Source organism: Coloeus monedula (genome assembly GCF_965178545.1).
Source record: "Coloeus monedula genome assembly, chromosome: Z".
In the NCBI taxonomy this organism is placed as follows: Eukaryota; Metazoa; Chordata; class Aves; order Passeriformes; family Corvidae; genus Coloeus; species Coloeus monedula.
This window is the reverse complement of record NC_138822.1, coordinates 51,429,517-51,445,084: the sequence shown is the minus strand read 5'-3', so window position 1 is coordinate 51,445,084 and position 15,568 is coordinate 51,429,517. Positions and strand designations below refer to the sequence as shown.

The 15,568-nt window shown below is 43.1% G+C and overlaps 1 protein-coding gene across 2 annotated transcripts in view; it reads right to left on the bottom strand.

Annotated features, from left to right (window-relative positions):
• Window positions 1-15,568, bottom strand: part of ABCA1 (ATP binding cassette subfamily A member 1) — a 91,857-nt gene that overhangs the window by 34,185 nt on the left and 42,104 nt on the right. For both annotated transcript variants that reach the window (XM_082301598.1, XM_082301599.1), the window contains exons 6-8: window positions 13,604-13,725; window positions 8,915-9,106; window positions 1,716-1,802 (exon numbers count right to left, since the gene is read on the bottom strand). In XM_082301598.1, the coding sequence (XP_082157724.1) occupies window positions 1,716-1,802; window positions 8,915-9,106; window positions 13,604-13,725 (401 nt within the window). The remainder of the gene's footprint in view (window positions 1-1,715; window positions 1,803-8,914; window positions 9,107-13,603; window positions 13,726-15,568) is intronic.

The following is a 15,568-nucleotide window of genomic DNA, read 5'->3' as shown; positions in this document are numbered from 1 at the left end:
TTACTAAGCTATTTCTTCTCCCATACCTCAGACCTGGCTCCCTAAGTGTTTCTAACTAGTCATCCTTGCTCTTGGTGTTAAATCTGCCCTCCTAAAAGTTGATTTAAAGAGTCCAAGGACACAGATCCCATCAATCCCCATACTCCAGGACAAATATTTTGTTCAGACTATTTTCTAATTAAAATTCCCTGCTAGAAAGGCTCCTAGACACGGCACAAACAATAGTTCTCTCCACCCCCTCAAGCTGCTGCCGTTTGAAACAAGGGAGCAAGTCCCTCCTTTTCACACAGAAATCTGCCTAACAGACAATAAGAAGTAACTTTCGGTCACGCCATCTGGAGCAGCTCATGCTGTACACAGAGCAAAAAGCTGCCTTTGTTTGCACAGCAGGGCAGAATAAAAGGTAGTCCTACCCAAAACAGCTGCCAAGCAAAAGGCACGTTACCCTGGGACGTTTTCGGCCACATCAGCAAACTCAGTATCACGTGGTTTCAATTATTTTTATCCCAGACAAGAAAAAAAGGCAAGCTTAAATGACGTAACAGGAAACAGCTGTAGTCAAACTCTGAAGGGCAGCTTCCCTGCTAGCAACAAAAGCTCTGCCATGGTCCTAACTGAAGCTGATCCTGGAATCGTCTTAATTTCAATGTGAAGGGGATTGCATGGCAGGTTGTAGCACTCGGGGAGGGGTGCGTGCCAGGAATTGTTGGCTGGCAGGGCGCAGGCTCCCGGCAGCTGCCCCTCCGTGGGAGTGAGGCGCACGCTAACCTGGAGTGACCCGCTCTTGTGCATGCTCCCAGAGGTTACTGCCGTTCACGGGCGCGGAGCTCTGCTCTGATGCAAAGACTGAAGACTAGCGAAGGGAGGAGGAGGAGGCGGCGGCATTGTTTAGCTTAGATGGAGGCGGTGGCACTGTTTAGCTTAGATGGTTGTGATTTCTGCTCTAGGGAGAGAATGTTTTTGACTAATAGCAGCACTTCAAAGTCAGAGCCAGACAAAAAAACTAGGGTAAGTTTCTGGCTCAACACCCACCCACTACCTCCCAGATTTGGACTTCTGACTCACACTGAGGTACACAGGGGGTTTTTTTTCCCTAATCCATAATTTCACCTGCACAAACAAATACTTGCAGTCTCTGGAATGTCAAGTTGACTGTGCAAATCGCTGTTTATGTTTAGTGTTGTGATGTCATTGTGCTGAGTGCCCCACAAGACTGGAAAACAATCTCTGGCCCAAAAAGCAAGATAGATAAAGAGGAAATAGTAGCCTATAGCTACTAATCTAAATTATAACAGCCACAGTATCTTTTCCACATGCCATACCCTCACTGCACATGAAACCCAGTAGTTACAAACAAGTAATAACCCTGACATGGGTTGGTAACTGAATGGAAAAAAATAAAAAGGAAAGCCTCAACATGCAGTTTGCAAGGCACTACCTGGCAGCAGATGTACTGCAAGCCCAACAGTTGTGCCACTGCTGAGGAGGCAAAACACTATAGAAAACGTCCTAATTCCTGTTGTGGTATTTAACTTGAAGTGCCAAGCAGCTGCAAAGTGCATGCTGCCTGTACTGACACAGGGAAAATAGCTGTAGGATGGGGAAAAGTTTCAAAACAAGCCAGGGATTTGCCTTTGAGTTGCCTCTTGTACTTGATCACAGGTTAAGATAGCAACCACAGTGATATGTTCTCCTGACACAAAGGCTCTTCTTACCTCTTTAACAAGTTTCCCAATGCTCTCTCTCAAAGTTTCCACAGTTTCTGAGAGATCCCACAAGGAGGAATTGAAAGAAAGTCGTCTCTGCAGGAAGACAGAAAAGGAAACTACAAGTTACTGCAAAGCACAAGCAAAGAAATTAAATTCTTGTAAACACTCTCGTATAGAACAGTAAGGACTGTTTATATGGCAAAGTGGTTGGTGGGGAAGACAGAGCTGGCTATCTGTGTAACCTTGAACTTAAAATACCATGGGCTTCTGTACCTTGCAATGTGATAGGATCACCCCTTTCTCTTTTCACAGGTTAAGTACAAAGATGCTATAACCGGAACCATGCCAACGAAATGTTAAATGCATGCACATACAATTACAATGCAAAGGATGACTTGCATCCCAGGTCACAAAACAAGCACAGTATAAGGGACAGCATATGGACAGTCCTGAAATCCTGCTACCCAATGCTAAGAAGGGGATGTAAAGTCAGTACAGTGGAGGGAAAGACAATATGGTGGGCACAAGTTTTCAGTGAGAGTACACAGATAGCAGCTCAGGCATAAAGAACTCCCTAGTGCAGTGTACATCATCATCACTCAAGTCCTCCCATCAGGCCTTGATGTTTGTCTAAATCAAGGGAGTATTTTAAAACAAACAGCTTCCAATAGCTGTTATGCACTGTCACCAAAGAGCAAGACTGACAGGCATCCAGAAATGGAAGGCACAGCTTTCAGGGAACTATTTGCCCTAGCAGGAAGTCACACTGAAGACAACTCCTTGTTTCCAATTGCTCTACATGTAACTGGTGGCCTGGAGTTCAGTTTGTGGGGTTCTTTTCCTGTTCTGTTCACATATCTGGATTATCTTGCATGGAAAACATTTGGGCACAATCCTTTTTTCGAGGGAATGAAGATTAAAATAAATTCCTACAATTTCACATTAGTAGCTCCATGTTACAGCATTTGAAAGCATACTAAAGTTAGAGCATTGCAACACACAGATGAACAGCCAAGGCCCTTGATTTTAGCACGCATCTTTTGAGCTGAATCTCTTCCTTTTCACGTCTTTCCTGGGACGACTTTTTTTGTACTTAATCTGCTGGAGAACAGTAAGACCTGGTCAGTGCCAGCTGGTGTAAGCGGGCACTGTTCTGCTGATCTGCTGGGACATTTAAAATTCAGCTAACTTTTCTGAGTGCACAGTTAGTCTTTGCTCCACAGCCAGTTGCAAATTCAGGGAGGATCTCTCTAACCTCTATGGATTTCTACTAAATGCAGTCCTCAAGGTTTAGATAAATAAAAACATTATCTAGAAGAAAAGCAGTTAAAAATCCCCACAGGCTTACACCTGCAAGACATATTTAAAGAAATTTAGCCAGCAAGCATCAAAACCACGTATCTGCTCTACCACTACTACTTTAGCAGTAAGATGAGGTAGAAAGTTCTAGATTCATGCACAACAAGAGATGTGCTTATTCAGTTCCACATACTTCATCAATCTCTACACAGATTTGTGTTCGCTGCACTCAGAGGTCATTCAGGGACAAGGTAGACGAGGAAAAGTTTTCTGAAGATACTAATTGGTTTTGAACAGTGAAAAGTCAAAATCCAATTGCAAAGGATTAGTGAACAGCCTCCTACTGACACACTGCTACAAAGTGCCAGACAAAATTCAGCACTGCAAAGTAAAATACATGGAGAAAAGACAGTGCTACCTTAAGATACCTCTTGTGTGGCTCTGAATTAGCTACTGCCACTCAAAAGAAAAGATCTTAGAAACATAGTGATAAAACAGATCAACATCAATATAAATCTACAATGCACTCCTGGTTCTCAAGTACTACGTGCAATTTTGGGTTCTCCATCTCTGAAGAAACTCAAGTACAGAGAAAGGCCATGATTCAAGGTAAGAATGGTTTTTGAGGGAAGAACAATAGACCACAGTTCTTCCAATTGGACGTGTAAAGACAAACAGAGGTTATGACAGAGGTCTGTAGACTTACAGGTGGGATGGGGAATGGAAATGTGATGATTGCCCACTGTGCCTCATCATATAGGGCTAGAGAACTTCCAGTGAAATGATCAATTTAAAACAAAACCAAATGAGCTTCTGCATATATGAGTTAGTCAAAATGGAAAAAATCAGTAGACTCTATGCAATGTTGAAAGTGTTGAGTTTGAGAAAGACTTAAGAGAATTCATTGAACGTAAAAGTCTTACCAAATTCTATTAAACAACAAGATCCCAGGAGTAACCAGAGAAGCAGGAGAACTCAGCTGAGAAAGTCTGGGTTGCAAACTACTGAAGAACATTACACTGAGGAAATGTTGTTCCATAGCGCACAGTGGCTGCACCCTTTCAAAGGCATCCATTACGGGCCACTGCTGGACTATCAGTCAAGGACACTGAGCTCAACAGGACTTTTTCCTCACCTCCTAAGTAAGTCTTAGGTGATTCAAGGAGCTTGCAAACCTTATGCTGAAATGTGAGGAGTACCCATCTATCCTTTCATACACAACACCCTGACCTTTCTTCCCTAACAAATTCATATCACTTCAAGGTCATTTGTCACCAGAACTTGCAGTAGTATCATTGATATGGAGGAAATTTTACTCCCTCTACCACTTCTTGAACCTCAAAGCCCAGTCAGGAAGCCTCTCACAAGTCATCTCCAGAGACAACAACGAAAAAAGTCAGTCACAAGGGCCAGTCTTCTTTGAAGAGATGAGCATGTCATTAATTCCCCTGTAATATACATCTTTGTAGTGACTCACTACATAGTTAATTACATAATAAGAAACCTCTAGATTCAGGATAGATCCAGGAAGATTGTTCCTACTGTGAGACTGTCTTTAGCAGGTATCTGCACTACATCTTGGGACTGGGGAGAGCAATGACTCATTTACTGGTAATGTGCTGCAAAAACATCACCTGTCTGTTCTAGGCACACTGTGGAAAGACAGACCTCTAACAGGTTTTGAACACAACTGCCCTCTAAGATTACTGTCGCAGTGGCTAGCAAGTCACTAAATTTGTCTTTTGGGACAGCCAACATTACAACACTCTCGAGTATACTCAGATTATACACTGAGTGCACTGGGGGGGACTCTTTGTGCTTGTAGGTGCATGCTACAAGATTTACTCTAGTGAAGAATACCTGAGATGGCTGGAGTTGACAGACAAGCCTTGAATAAATTCAGGTGAGACTTACAGGGCATGGACAATCTGATTCTTTAACATACATGAGAATGCATGGGTTTAAAGTGTTGGGAAGTCAAAAAATTAAGCCTGCATCATACAGCTAACTGTTTCTGCTTAATGAAGACCATTCTGCCACTTTTGCTTTGATATAGTTATTACAACTCTATACTGATCTTAGCAGAAACTTTCCACTGGCCTCTGCAGAAAAATCATGTGCTTTAAGCTTCTGCTTTTGTTTCCTGAGAGTGGAAGTCTCAAGCCACTGCTGCTTAGAAGGATGATATCATTGTGCTTGACTGAAAATGCTCTCAAAAGACCAAGGAAAGCTATGAGTTCAGTTGCAACACATATTTACATTAGGAGACATTTACTAAAAGCCATTTTTCAACTGCAATGCATTTATTATTTAATGCTTAGTTCATGCTAACCATTTGACAAAATACCACCCGTATTACAGAGGGAGAAGAAACAATTGGATTTTCATGTGCTCAACCACACTCTTTCAAGGACCACTGCACTACACAACACAGAATATTTATGGCTTATTACAGAACCATACCACTGGAAGTGAGTATAGCAAAGCCCTTCTTAGGCAGTGCTGTCCAAGAGATGAAACCCCACATGAGCAATCTGAATTGTCATTTAACCTTCCCCCCCCACCAAATCACATTCAAAACTGGGCAGATTTGCAGACGGAAATACAAACAGGTACTTCTGTAATATAAGACAGTCAGAAATGTCCCACTGGACTGCATTGTGATGGCTGGGAACTTACTGTCATTGCTCTTGTTAGTCCTTCCCAAACTGGGTAGCTCCTCCATGGGACAACTGCTGGCCTACCACTGGGAAAAGGCCAGGAAGGAAATTTGCATGCATGCAGTCAGATGTACTGCTTCACTGTTGTTCTCAAACCAGGTTCTCCTGCCTCAGTCTCACTCACCCACTGCAAGGCAAGCCTCAAGAAGAGGTGATGTGTCCACACAACGAGCTTGTACAACCTATTCTATGTCCTGTAGTATTGTTGGTCAAAAGGCTTCAGAGAAGGGACGCAGGCTAAGACATAGATGATGGAAAAGGGAATCTGACTTTTTGAAACACTTTTGTCTTCTAGTAGAGTGAAGACCCAGAATAAGGAAAGTTGATCCTCCACCTTGGTGCCCTGTGATCACACCCAGATTTTCTGCTGGGTTTTGATCCAAACAGTCTGCCTCAAATAGGTTCTTACATAAAAAAGAGTAAGGAGACACACTTTAACCTCCCTACCATACCTCCAATGTACTTGGCTCTGTTTTCTCATATTACAGAACAGGCTAAATTGAAGTAATACAAAAGATCAGTGACAGAGCTAGAATCCTAGTGTGAAATTTTAATTAGAAGTTCTTGTCTTAACTGTACCACTGCCCTTTGGGCAACACTCTAGGTGTTCTGGATAAAACTGAGGAGCAGGTATGTAAAGTGTTAATTCCTTACCTTTTTTTTTAAAAAAACTTACAGTGCTGTGACATTTCAAGCTCATGCATTTCATTATGCAAGTACTTTAATTTCTTTTTTAAAACCTTCATCTGTCCATAATTTGCTAGCAATTACTGCGTTTTTGCGAGCTACTTAGAACACTTAAAGAGTTTCCCCAAGGCTACAAATGCACACACACTTTAAGCCAGCAGAAGTTAGTGTTATCATCAGGGTCTCAACCCACGCACTCACTCCTTGATCATAGGGCTCTCAATCCTGCACCCTCCCCTTCAAGTTTCAGCATAAATATTTGTATAAACATACAATCAGGTCAGAGACTTTTAATCCGGATCAATTCCATGATGAAATTTACTGCATCACCTTGCAGAGGGAGTAACAAACAGGAATGCACAGGGACAAAAACAAGCAGGTGCATGCCAGGCTAAGTCATATGTATTAAGACATTTCAAGAAACCATAGCCACTTCACTGCCCAGATATCAGAGAGGCACAAATTTCCAGTTTACACTTCAAGCCCTTGGTGTTGAATTTACAAAGTTCTTGCACACAGTTGCAAGCCCTTGTATTAACCTTCTTGTACTAAGATGCTGCCTCTCCATAAATCGCAAAACAGTGCAACCAGTGAAGCTCATGTCCAATTACACAAGCTAAAAACCTGTCTCTAAATCACTGTTGCATCTCCATTTGACTTGGCCCTTACTTTGCTTACTGATATGCCTTGCTATGAAGTACATCAAAGAGATGAAGTGAAAAAAATAAAAATTAATCCCTGGACAAATTGTTGGCATTGGTTTACAGACTCTGTAGTAGATAACAGAGCATGCTATCTTCAGTGTGCATGTCCAAGATTTGACACACAGTGCCTTCAAAGTTGCGTCAAAAGCCTCCTTTGTTCATGAGCAGAAAGTTCTCTCTTTGTTCAAAGATGTTACTGCAGGTCACGGTGCTTTCTAGCCTCTAAAGACACTAAGTTTCAAATGCATTGGTTGTGATCCTACAGTTCATTTATCCATTTTGCCTGGCCACTTTGAAGCCAGTTAGTTTCTGTTTCATTCACTGATGTATTACAGCAGCTTAACTAGAGGGTACACTGTGACACACTTCTGAGGAAAACTGTGGACCTTTACCAGACAACAATGCACAGCAGGTTTAGAACTGCTGGCTTCTGGACTCCAGCTTTTTTCCCCTTGAAGACAAGATCATGACCCAGCCTCTCAGAAGCCCCCCCAAAGCTGCACATAATGTCTTAAATCGATACTGCTGCTGCCAAGAGGCACAGAGTGGCTTATGACTGTTTCCTTTCATCAACCAACAATACAGACCTAATGACACAGACACACTCAATACCTGCTTCTGTCAGCTACACTGCAGAAGCTTCTGTAAATAAGAAAAATAAGACTGAGTCTCCACAGAGCCCAGAAAACCAATTCTGAGCGGTACAATAGCTGGCTATTTTCTTCCCTTTAAGACCCCAAAATTCTAGCATCTTTGAATGGTTTAAAGTAAAATATGTATATATGTGCACATACACATACAACTGAAGACAGGAAACTAATTATAGCCATTCCTCTCTGAACAGCCCATCTTTGTCACAATTCTAGTGTCGCTACCACATCTCTTAATGCTTATGGGTTGTCTTGCTCTTCCAGCAGTAAAGAAAGTGCAGATGGAGGACATGTGGAAAACAGAAGACGAGCTGTGGAGAGAAGTCACTGACCGCCACGTACTGTGCAGCAGAGTAATGATTCCAGTACTTGATAATGACCCTCTTTGACTGGGGACAAAGCCAAGCAAGTGGTACATGACTTTCAGTACTGAAAGACTCATCAAATCTGAAAACTCACACAGCAAACAATAGAATATTTGTTTTAGTGGGTAACAGAGTGGGTTCTGTGGTCCTTTCTTCACTCTACTGTTATTTCCAGCACTGAATTCCTCAAACTTCTATATTTTAACAGATATTGCTGATCTGTAGCAAACGTCACTGGATTGTCCCAGATCCAAGTCTGCTCTAGTCTCCAGTCATCCTGTAAATAATGTATGTTCTTGAAGTTCAATGAATTCTTCCCCCAATACCCATTCAGTTGGTTAATTTTTTGAAACAGGACTTTAAAACTTGACTCTACTTCCGCACTCAGTGGCGCCATGCTAAGGGCAGAGTGCAATGGTTTTAGTGCTCAGCACAAGCCAGTCTTATATCTAGGCTTGTTCCAGCCAAGATACAACATTTGACTAAAACAAAGGGACAACCAAGAGCCTTTTTGTTACGACACAGCAAAGACTTTCCTTTTAAAATGGAACTGTGGACCATACACATTTATGCTCTGCAAACAGCAGACTGAACTGGAAGGGTAAGAATGACAGGAAGAAGCAATGTTGTTCATGCTCCCGTGACAAAGACTGACCATCTTTCTTCTTTCTAACTGCCTCTAAGCAGTTCTGCAAATGCAGGGATGAGTTCCTAGACTGAAAGCCCTGGAAAATGTCACTGTGTCAACGACACTCTTACAGGTGGAGCCAGCGAACTCACCTGAAGAGGCTTCAAAGGATTAAGGTTAGCACGGAAGGCTTGCTCAGCTGCATGGAGTTTTTCCTTTGACAAGGTGCAAATGAAGGCTTCAGAGTCTGTGGCTGCCGTCTGATTTTGGATGGTGAGAAATTCAGACAATGTTGAGTTTTTGCAGAGATCTTGCAGTCGCATTCGATAACCAGACACAATGACCTAAAAAAGTGGGGAAAGCATGTAAGTCTCCCTTCATCTAAGGTTCCAACCAAAAAACTGGTTATTGCCTAGACAAAGCAAACCATTCATAACATTTCCAGATAGAGGTGAGGGGCATTCTTCTCTACAGGTTGAGCTGTCCTGATTCATATGCAACTCAGTTCCAAGAAAAACCCTTCCCTGCTGAGAACATGGGAGAGAAGTCCTGGGGGAGGCAGGTCTCTCTTAACTTCCCCGCAAATACGCACAAAGCAGCAGTGATCCTGTCCTCCACAGCAGCCATTTCCTCCAGCCAAGGGTACATGCATTGCCTAATGTTCAGTCTTCTGGGAACTGAGCCACTGAGACAAAAACAAGGCTTGTGACCAGACACAAGTCTGGCAAATCTATGTGAAGGGCAAAAGACCTATGTCCCAAACTACTCAGATGTATCTGCCAGCCACATTTTCTATGCAGTTCTGAATCAGAATCATCACTCTTAACTCTGAAGTATCTACTCACTAACTGCTGAGACAAACATTTTGCAGTGTTTTTGAGCAGATAATGTATCAGCAAAAAAAAGTTATCTTACTGGCTGCAACAAGTGAGATAAGATCCTAGAGTCTTCCTTCACAGGCATATTTTTCTTAAGGTAATGGTTTGCTTGTCAATAATGTTTCCTAATCCACAAGCAATCACCTCATTAACAAAATTTATAAAATCCCTCTGAGTTATCACCAAACCCTTTCAGGCCTGATAACCAAATTCTTTTAATAAGGTCATTTACTGACTTCACGTTTGCTGAACAACGAAGTGCATGTCAAAAAGCTGCATACTTCTTGAAGGTGATAAACAATGAAAAATCCAGAGTCTACTATTGGAAAGAAATTTTTGTTTGCCTTGGGGCTAGACAGATGCAACAATTTTACTGTAAATGCACAGGTAATAGCAGCTGTACACTTAATGTCTTCTTTCTGTCATTTCATAAGACTCGGTGTGCATTGCCCAACTTACAACAACAGCTAAGGAGGATTGATCTACATTCCAGAAGAGTTAGCAGCTCATGAACCAGGCTGGTAAGTCTGAAATTTGTTGTCTTTCAAAATCAAAGCGGTATGCACAATCTGGGGGGGAAAGTGCATTACATTCAGAAAACAAGCAAATGGAGCTGACAGGAGAGAAAAGAGGTTTTTAATGCAATACTCATGCAAACCTTTAACTTTGGTCTGTATCCATATGCCAAAAATATGATCTTTTAATGCCATACACCCAGCTCTCACATCAAAAAGGTTGGCCTTTTGAAAAATTTGGGATGCCTTTTTCTTTTGCCAGCAGAAATACTACTACCAGTGTTATAGCCATGCTGAAAAGGAGATATTTGTGGGGCACTGAAATAACACTCCCAGAATGAGTCTAAACAAGCTTCCCTGCGTGGACTTACAGAAAAAACAGTGTCTCCCAGTGCCTCAGTGTTCACTCACAAAAAGTGACGGTGACCAACCTTTCACCATTCTGAAAATGTCCACCTTTTTCACCCAGATTTTAAACTCTTTTGGAGAGAAGCTGCCCATTTCAAGCACTGAGCTCCACAGCATGAGACCTTAGGAAAAACACTCTGCCTATCCACCCCAAACTAAAGCACCCAGTCTCACCAAGTCAGCAAGTTCTGTATCCACTTGCAGTCACCTGAACCCATGGTGTCTTCAGCAGACAAAAATACATCCTAAATGACAGGTTAAATCCCCTAAGGACTCTCAAGATGCCAGGCTCATGCCTGAAAGTAGTCATACGTAATTGTTTTGTCCTTACAGGTCATATCATTCTCTCCTTGGGACTTTTTCTGCTTCATGAAACAGAGATTTGTTCCAAGCAGAATATGCACTGCCCATTACTATTTACTCCTCACTGCTATTCAGTGCATCATGCTGCAGCACTGGCCCAGGACCTCATTGTGCCTTCAACTTTTCAGAGGGACAGGACCTACTCCTGCCTCCAAGCCACACAAGAGCTGTCTGGCCACACCTGGACAACAGCAGCATACCAGACTTGATTACATAGCTGCCTGCCCACTGCTGACCCAGGCACCTTCCAAATCCCACACCCTTCTGAGCACACCTGCCACAACTGGAAAAACAGAAGGCTGAGCCACTCTGCCCCAGGAAGCAACGTACCCATCAAGACAAGGATTTGGTTGCTTTTAACTGTCTGCACTAATTTCAGTATGTCGGATACACAACCCTGCTGGACATGCTGGAGTGCTGTCATTACAGCAACGCCACTGAACTGTCCCATCTCCTTGGTGACTTCAGGTCCTTACTTGTGTATCATAAGTTCTGGCCTTGTTGAACAACCCCAGGACACCAACAGACTGCAGAAGAGGGCTGTATTTGCTGTGAAAGGTTAGCATAGTCTGGATAGGCCCTTCTACTGTATGACTTCTGAATGAAGCTATGACCCACTCATTTAGAGACCTAACAAATAATGCCTTATTAACACTGAAGTCACTAGTCAGCTCAGCAGAGAGGTCAGTTCTATGTGGAAGGTATCTTTTCAGCTTTATACCGGCTAGCGCTTGTATTTCAATGCCTTAGAAAGCCTCGAGCAGCCTTGAGAGGTAGCAAGGGCGATCTAGCACTTCAGTAGCTCTAAAATCGGTACCTGAATCAGCTGCAGAGCAAATACCATCAGCAGAAGCAAAGAGGGAGAAATATAGCTCCCTGCCCGCTCAATTCCCTGCAGTTAGAAACTTTCAAATGAGACAGACAAACAGAGATGTTCACAGGAAAGCAGTTGAGCTGAGAGAGAGGGCGGAGCCTCCCCTCGACCATCTTTTATCTGGAGAAGGGGAAAGGGGAGGACTGGGGGCGGACCCGGGGTGAGCGGCCAATCAGACACTGCTGAAGAGTCTGAGTTACATTTGGCTTTGCCCGGGCTTGGAACAAAGGAGCTCGGAGCACATGGGCAGGAGCATGTGTCCTTGGGAGGGGGAGGGGAAGCTCAGAGCAGGCAGCAACAGTTCTCCAAACCAGATCTCCAGCAAAATCAAAGACATCCATTTTGTGAGTCAGATAAAGTCATTCTGCAGGAAGGGAGAGGTCTGAATCTCTAGTTACCATCTGTATTAGGAAGTGCTCAGACAAAATTCGGTGGGCCACTTATCGGCAGCTTAGTGTCCTGTTGCTCAGATTAGCTCTTCCTGCCCTCCCTGAGCACAAAATGCTATTATTACTTAGCAGCATCATTCCCAGTGCTCTAGCAGAATCAACTCAAGAATTACATAAACAAGAATACAGCTTGAAGCATTCAAGGAAGAACTAGCTGACTGACCAGCCTTTCACCACCCTTCCAACACACTATGTAGATAAAAGCTAAGCTTTTTTTGTCCTTCCATTATACAACCAATACGGTATGGCAGTCATACAATATAAGGTTAGGTTTTTCGCCTGTTTGAAAATCTTTCTGCCTCACCACTAACTTTGGGAGAATGACTAGAATGCTATTGCTGCAGTCTTCCAGTTACCCTTCTAGAATCATCTGTAGCATGATTGTCTTAATCTAGCTTGAATTTCAGGCAAATTGGATTCAAGTAAAACAAAGCATGCAGCCTAAAATGGATAAGAATTTTTTCTCCGCTTTACATTTTTTAGTAGAATGTATCCTTAATTTGTAGGATAACTTATCTAACTGTGCTAAAACAGATGTGCAGCTGCAGGACAGCATCTGTAACTACAGGAAAACAAAGACTAAAAGGACTATTAATCCATTCCACTTCAATGAAAAGATCTGCTCTGGAGCTGAGGAGCAAAATGGATTTCCTCCTCCTTTTGCATACCATCTTTTGCACTCTTCCAAGAGAACCCTGGGTCTTCCTTTGAAGTCTGTTCTGGCTTCTGCATTAGAAAGGATGCTGGTCAACTAATCAATCAAGCCTAGCAAAAAACATGTTACAACCTTGACAATGGCAGACAGCCATTGCAAGACAAGGGTCTAGCTCACTGTCACGACTGGCTATGTTTATGACTGCAATCATGGTACACTCAGGATATCAGGACTCTTGTACTACGTAATGTACAATGTGTCTGTCTTGACGCATTGGCCACAAACCTGAAAGTATAGCTCCTTCTGCTGCACAGGAATGTAAGGCAGAGCAAGACACAGAAACCCTGCTCTAGTCCAAGCTGAGTGACCGAAAGCAGTCAGAACAGTGCTAGCAGCTTAATTAATGTTTTACTTCCATTAAAAAAAAAAAAAATGCAGAAGGAAGAAATTCAGTTTAGCCTGAGGGTACTATTTTCTTCTGTAGGTTGAAACGTTTGCTCATGGGTTCCCAGCGCCATTTTACAGCTTAAAATCAAATAACACAGTAAATTGAGAAAAAGAGGAAAGAAGCAGGGAATACATTTTCCTCTGTGTATCTACAGCACCTGGCATACGTGGGGTCCAGCACTGTGGCTCTTGGCACTACAGCTAAACAAACAACAGACAAGCATTATGTTAGGAGTTGAAAGTACTCTTTACCTGCTGGAGGTTGACCCCTGCATCCAGCAGCTCCTCTACTGCAGATGATGGCATGGACATATTATGATGGAGGAAGTCAGAGAATGTTTCATTGTCAATCAGGAAATCCCGAAGTTTCAGGTCTGGAAAGTGACAAAACAAGCAACATTCTGGTCACAGCAAAGCCAAAAGGAAACTCGTGTGAGATCTCTGAACAGGAAAAGTCAAGCTGACAAATGGGGGAGAGGGAATTACACACACCATAGCACAAAGGGAAAAGAGGAGCTGCTGGTAAAGTGCTCTGAAACTTGGCAGGCTTCAGAAATCTCAGTCCATGGTGCCTTGGTCTCAAAAAAACCCCAAACCAACAAGAAGAAAAGAAATCAACCTTCAAAAACAACTCCCATTAACATCATTACTTCAGCTCAATTTGTTCATACTTACACAGAAGCAAGGCACATTAAGCTGCTCCCCTGATCTGAAACCTACTACAGCATTAGCACTTAATCCCTGTATTGTTACTGAGCATGGGACTGAGCTGGTGCATGGGCCACTGAGGGATTTACTAGCCTTTGGTTAATTTTGTTAATAGCTGATGTACTCTACCATAAATTTCAAAGTCTGACATATGCAGACACACAGATATGATACAGAATAGCACGCAGGTCTAGGAAACAATCTTAGCTACTTGGAATTAAAAAATACATTTGCAAGCATTGTTTCCATTTCCTTTCCCAAATGCTTCACCTTCTCAAGGCATTGGTGTTTCAGCTCTTGGATTTAAAACCAATTTGTACCTTCATCACAGCAGAGGGGAACCATCTGGAAATTATAATCCAAGCAAACTATTAAAGTCCATAAAACTGGATCTTAAGAAGCTGACTCTCACACTGTTCTGGGTTGTTTTCTTGGGTTTTGTGTGTGGGTTCTTTTGGTTTTTTGTTTTGTGGTTTGGTTGAGGTTTTTTTTTGAGGGGGGGAGCAGTGTTTAGTTTTAGTTTGTTTTTTGTTGTTGCTGTTTTGTTTAAGAGAGAGAGGCCAATTCTATCTCCACATTGCTTAAACAAGCAGTGATGAGTAAAGCAGCTATGCCAGGAGGAGGTGAGAGACCAGGTCCTATAGGATTTACCAGAGTGAAGATTTCCAGGCCGAGGTAAGACAACTAGCTAGGTGTCATGCTCTATTTTCTACTCTAGGAGACACGATGCCACAACCCAGAGCAAAGAGTGGAAAACCATGACCTCTAAAGAGAAAGTAATGACATGGAAAAACCAGGGCCTTGTACCTTCCCCCCTCTTATAGGGGACGGCTGTAACAACCTTTTCTCATGCCTCTTTTGCAGGAGGGGTCTTTTGGTTGTTCTTTTTTTGTTTGGTTGCTTTTGGGTTTGTTTTCTTTTTCTTTTTGGTTGGTTGGTTTTGGTTTCTTAGGGGGTGGGTTTGACTTAACTTGGGCAGGTGATACTGTCAAGAATGGGCCCCCTCAGGAAAAAGCACGGTCGGCACTCAGGGTGCCACCGGAGGTGACAAGGGAGACGGGCGGGTCGGGTGCCACTTCTGCTTCCCAGCCCGATCCTGCGGAGGAGCCGGCAAAGGGGAGGAACCAGGCGCTCTGCTCTTGAGGCAGCAAGTACACGGGGTTACTGACGGTCATTGCTCCCTCATCTACATATCCAGTTACAAATTCCCCGTTGCCTTTTTGTTCCACACGAAAAAGTAAATCACCCGCCTCTGCTGAGGCAACGCGGAGGTTACTCCGGGGCAAAAGTTTCTCCCTCGCCCTCCTCTCTCCCACGCAGCAGGACCACTCATGAATATGCTGGTTGTGAGCACGCCGTGCAAACGCTCCACCGAACCCCGTTACCGAAAATCGACCATCAACCCCAATCCCCACCCGGGGAAAGCCTAGGAAAAGATCTGGCTCCTGCAAAAACATAAACCCGTCCTTTTCTTTCCAGCAGAGGCTAAAGCACTATGCTTCACTGCAA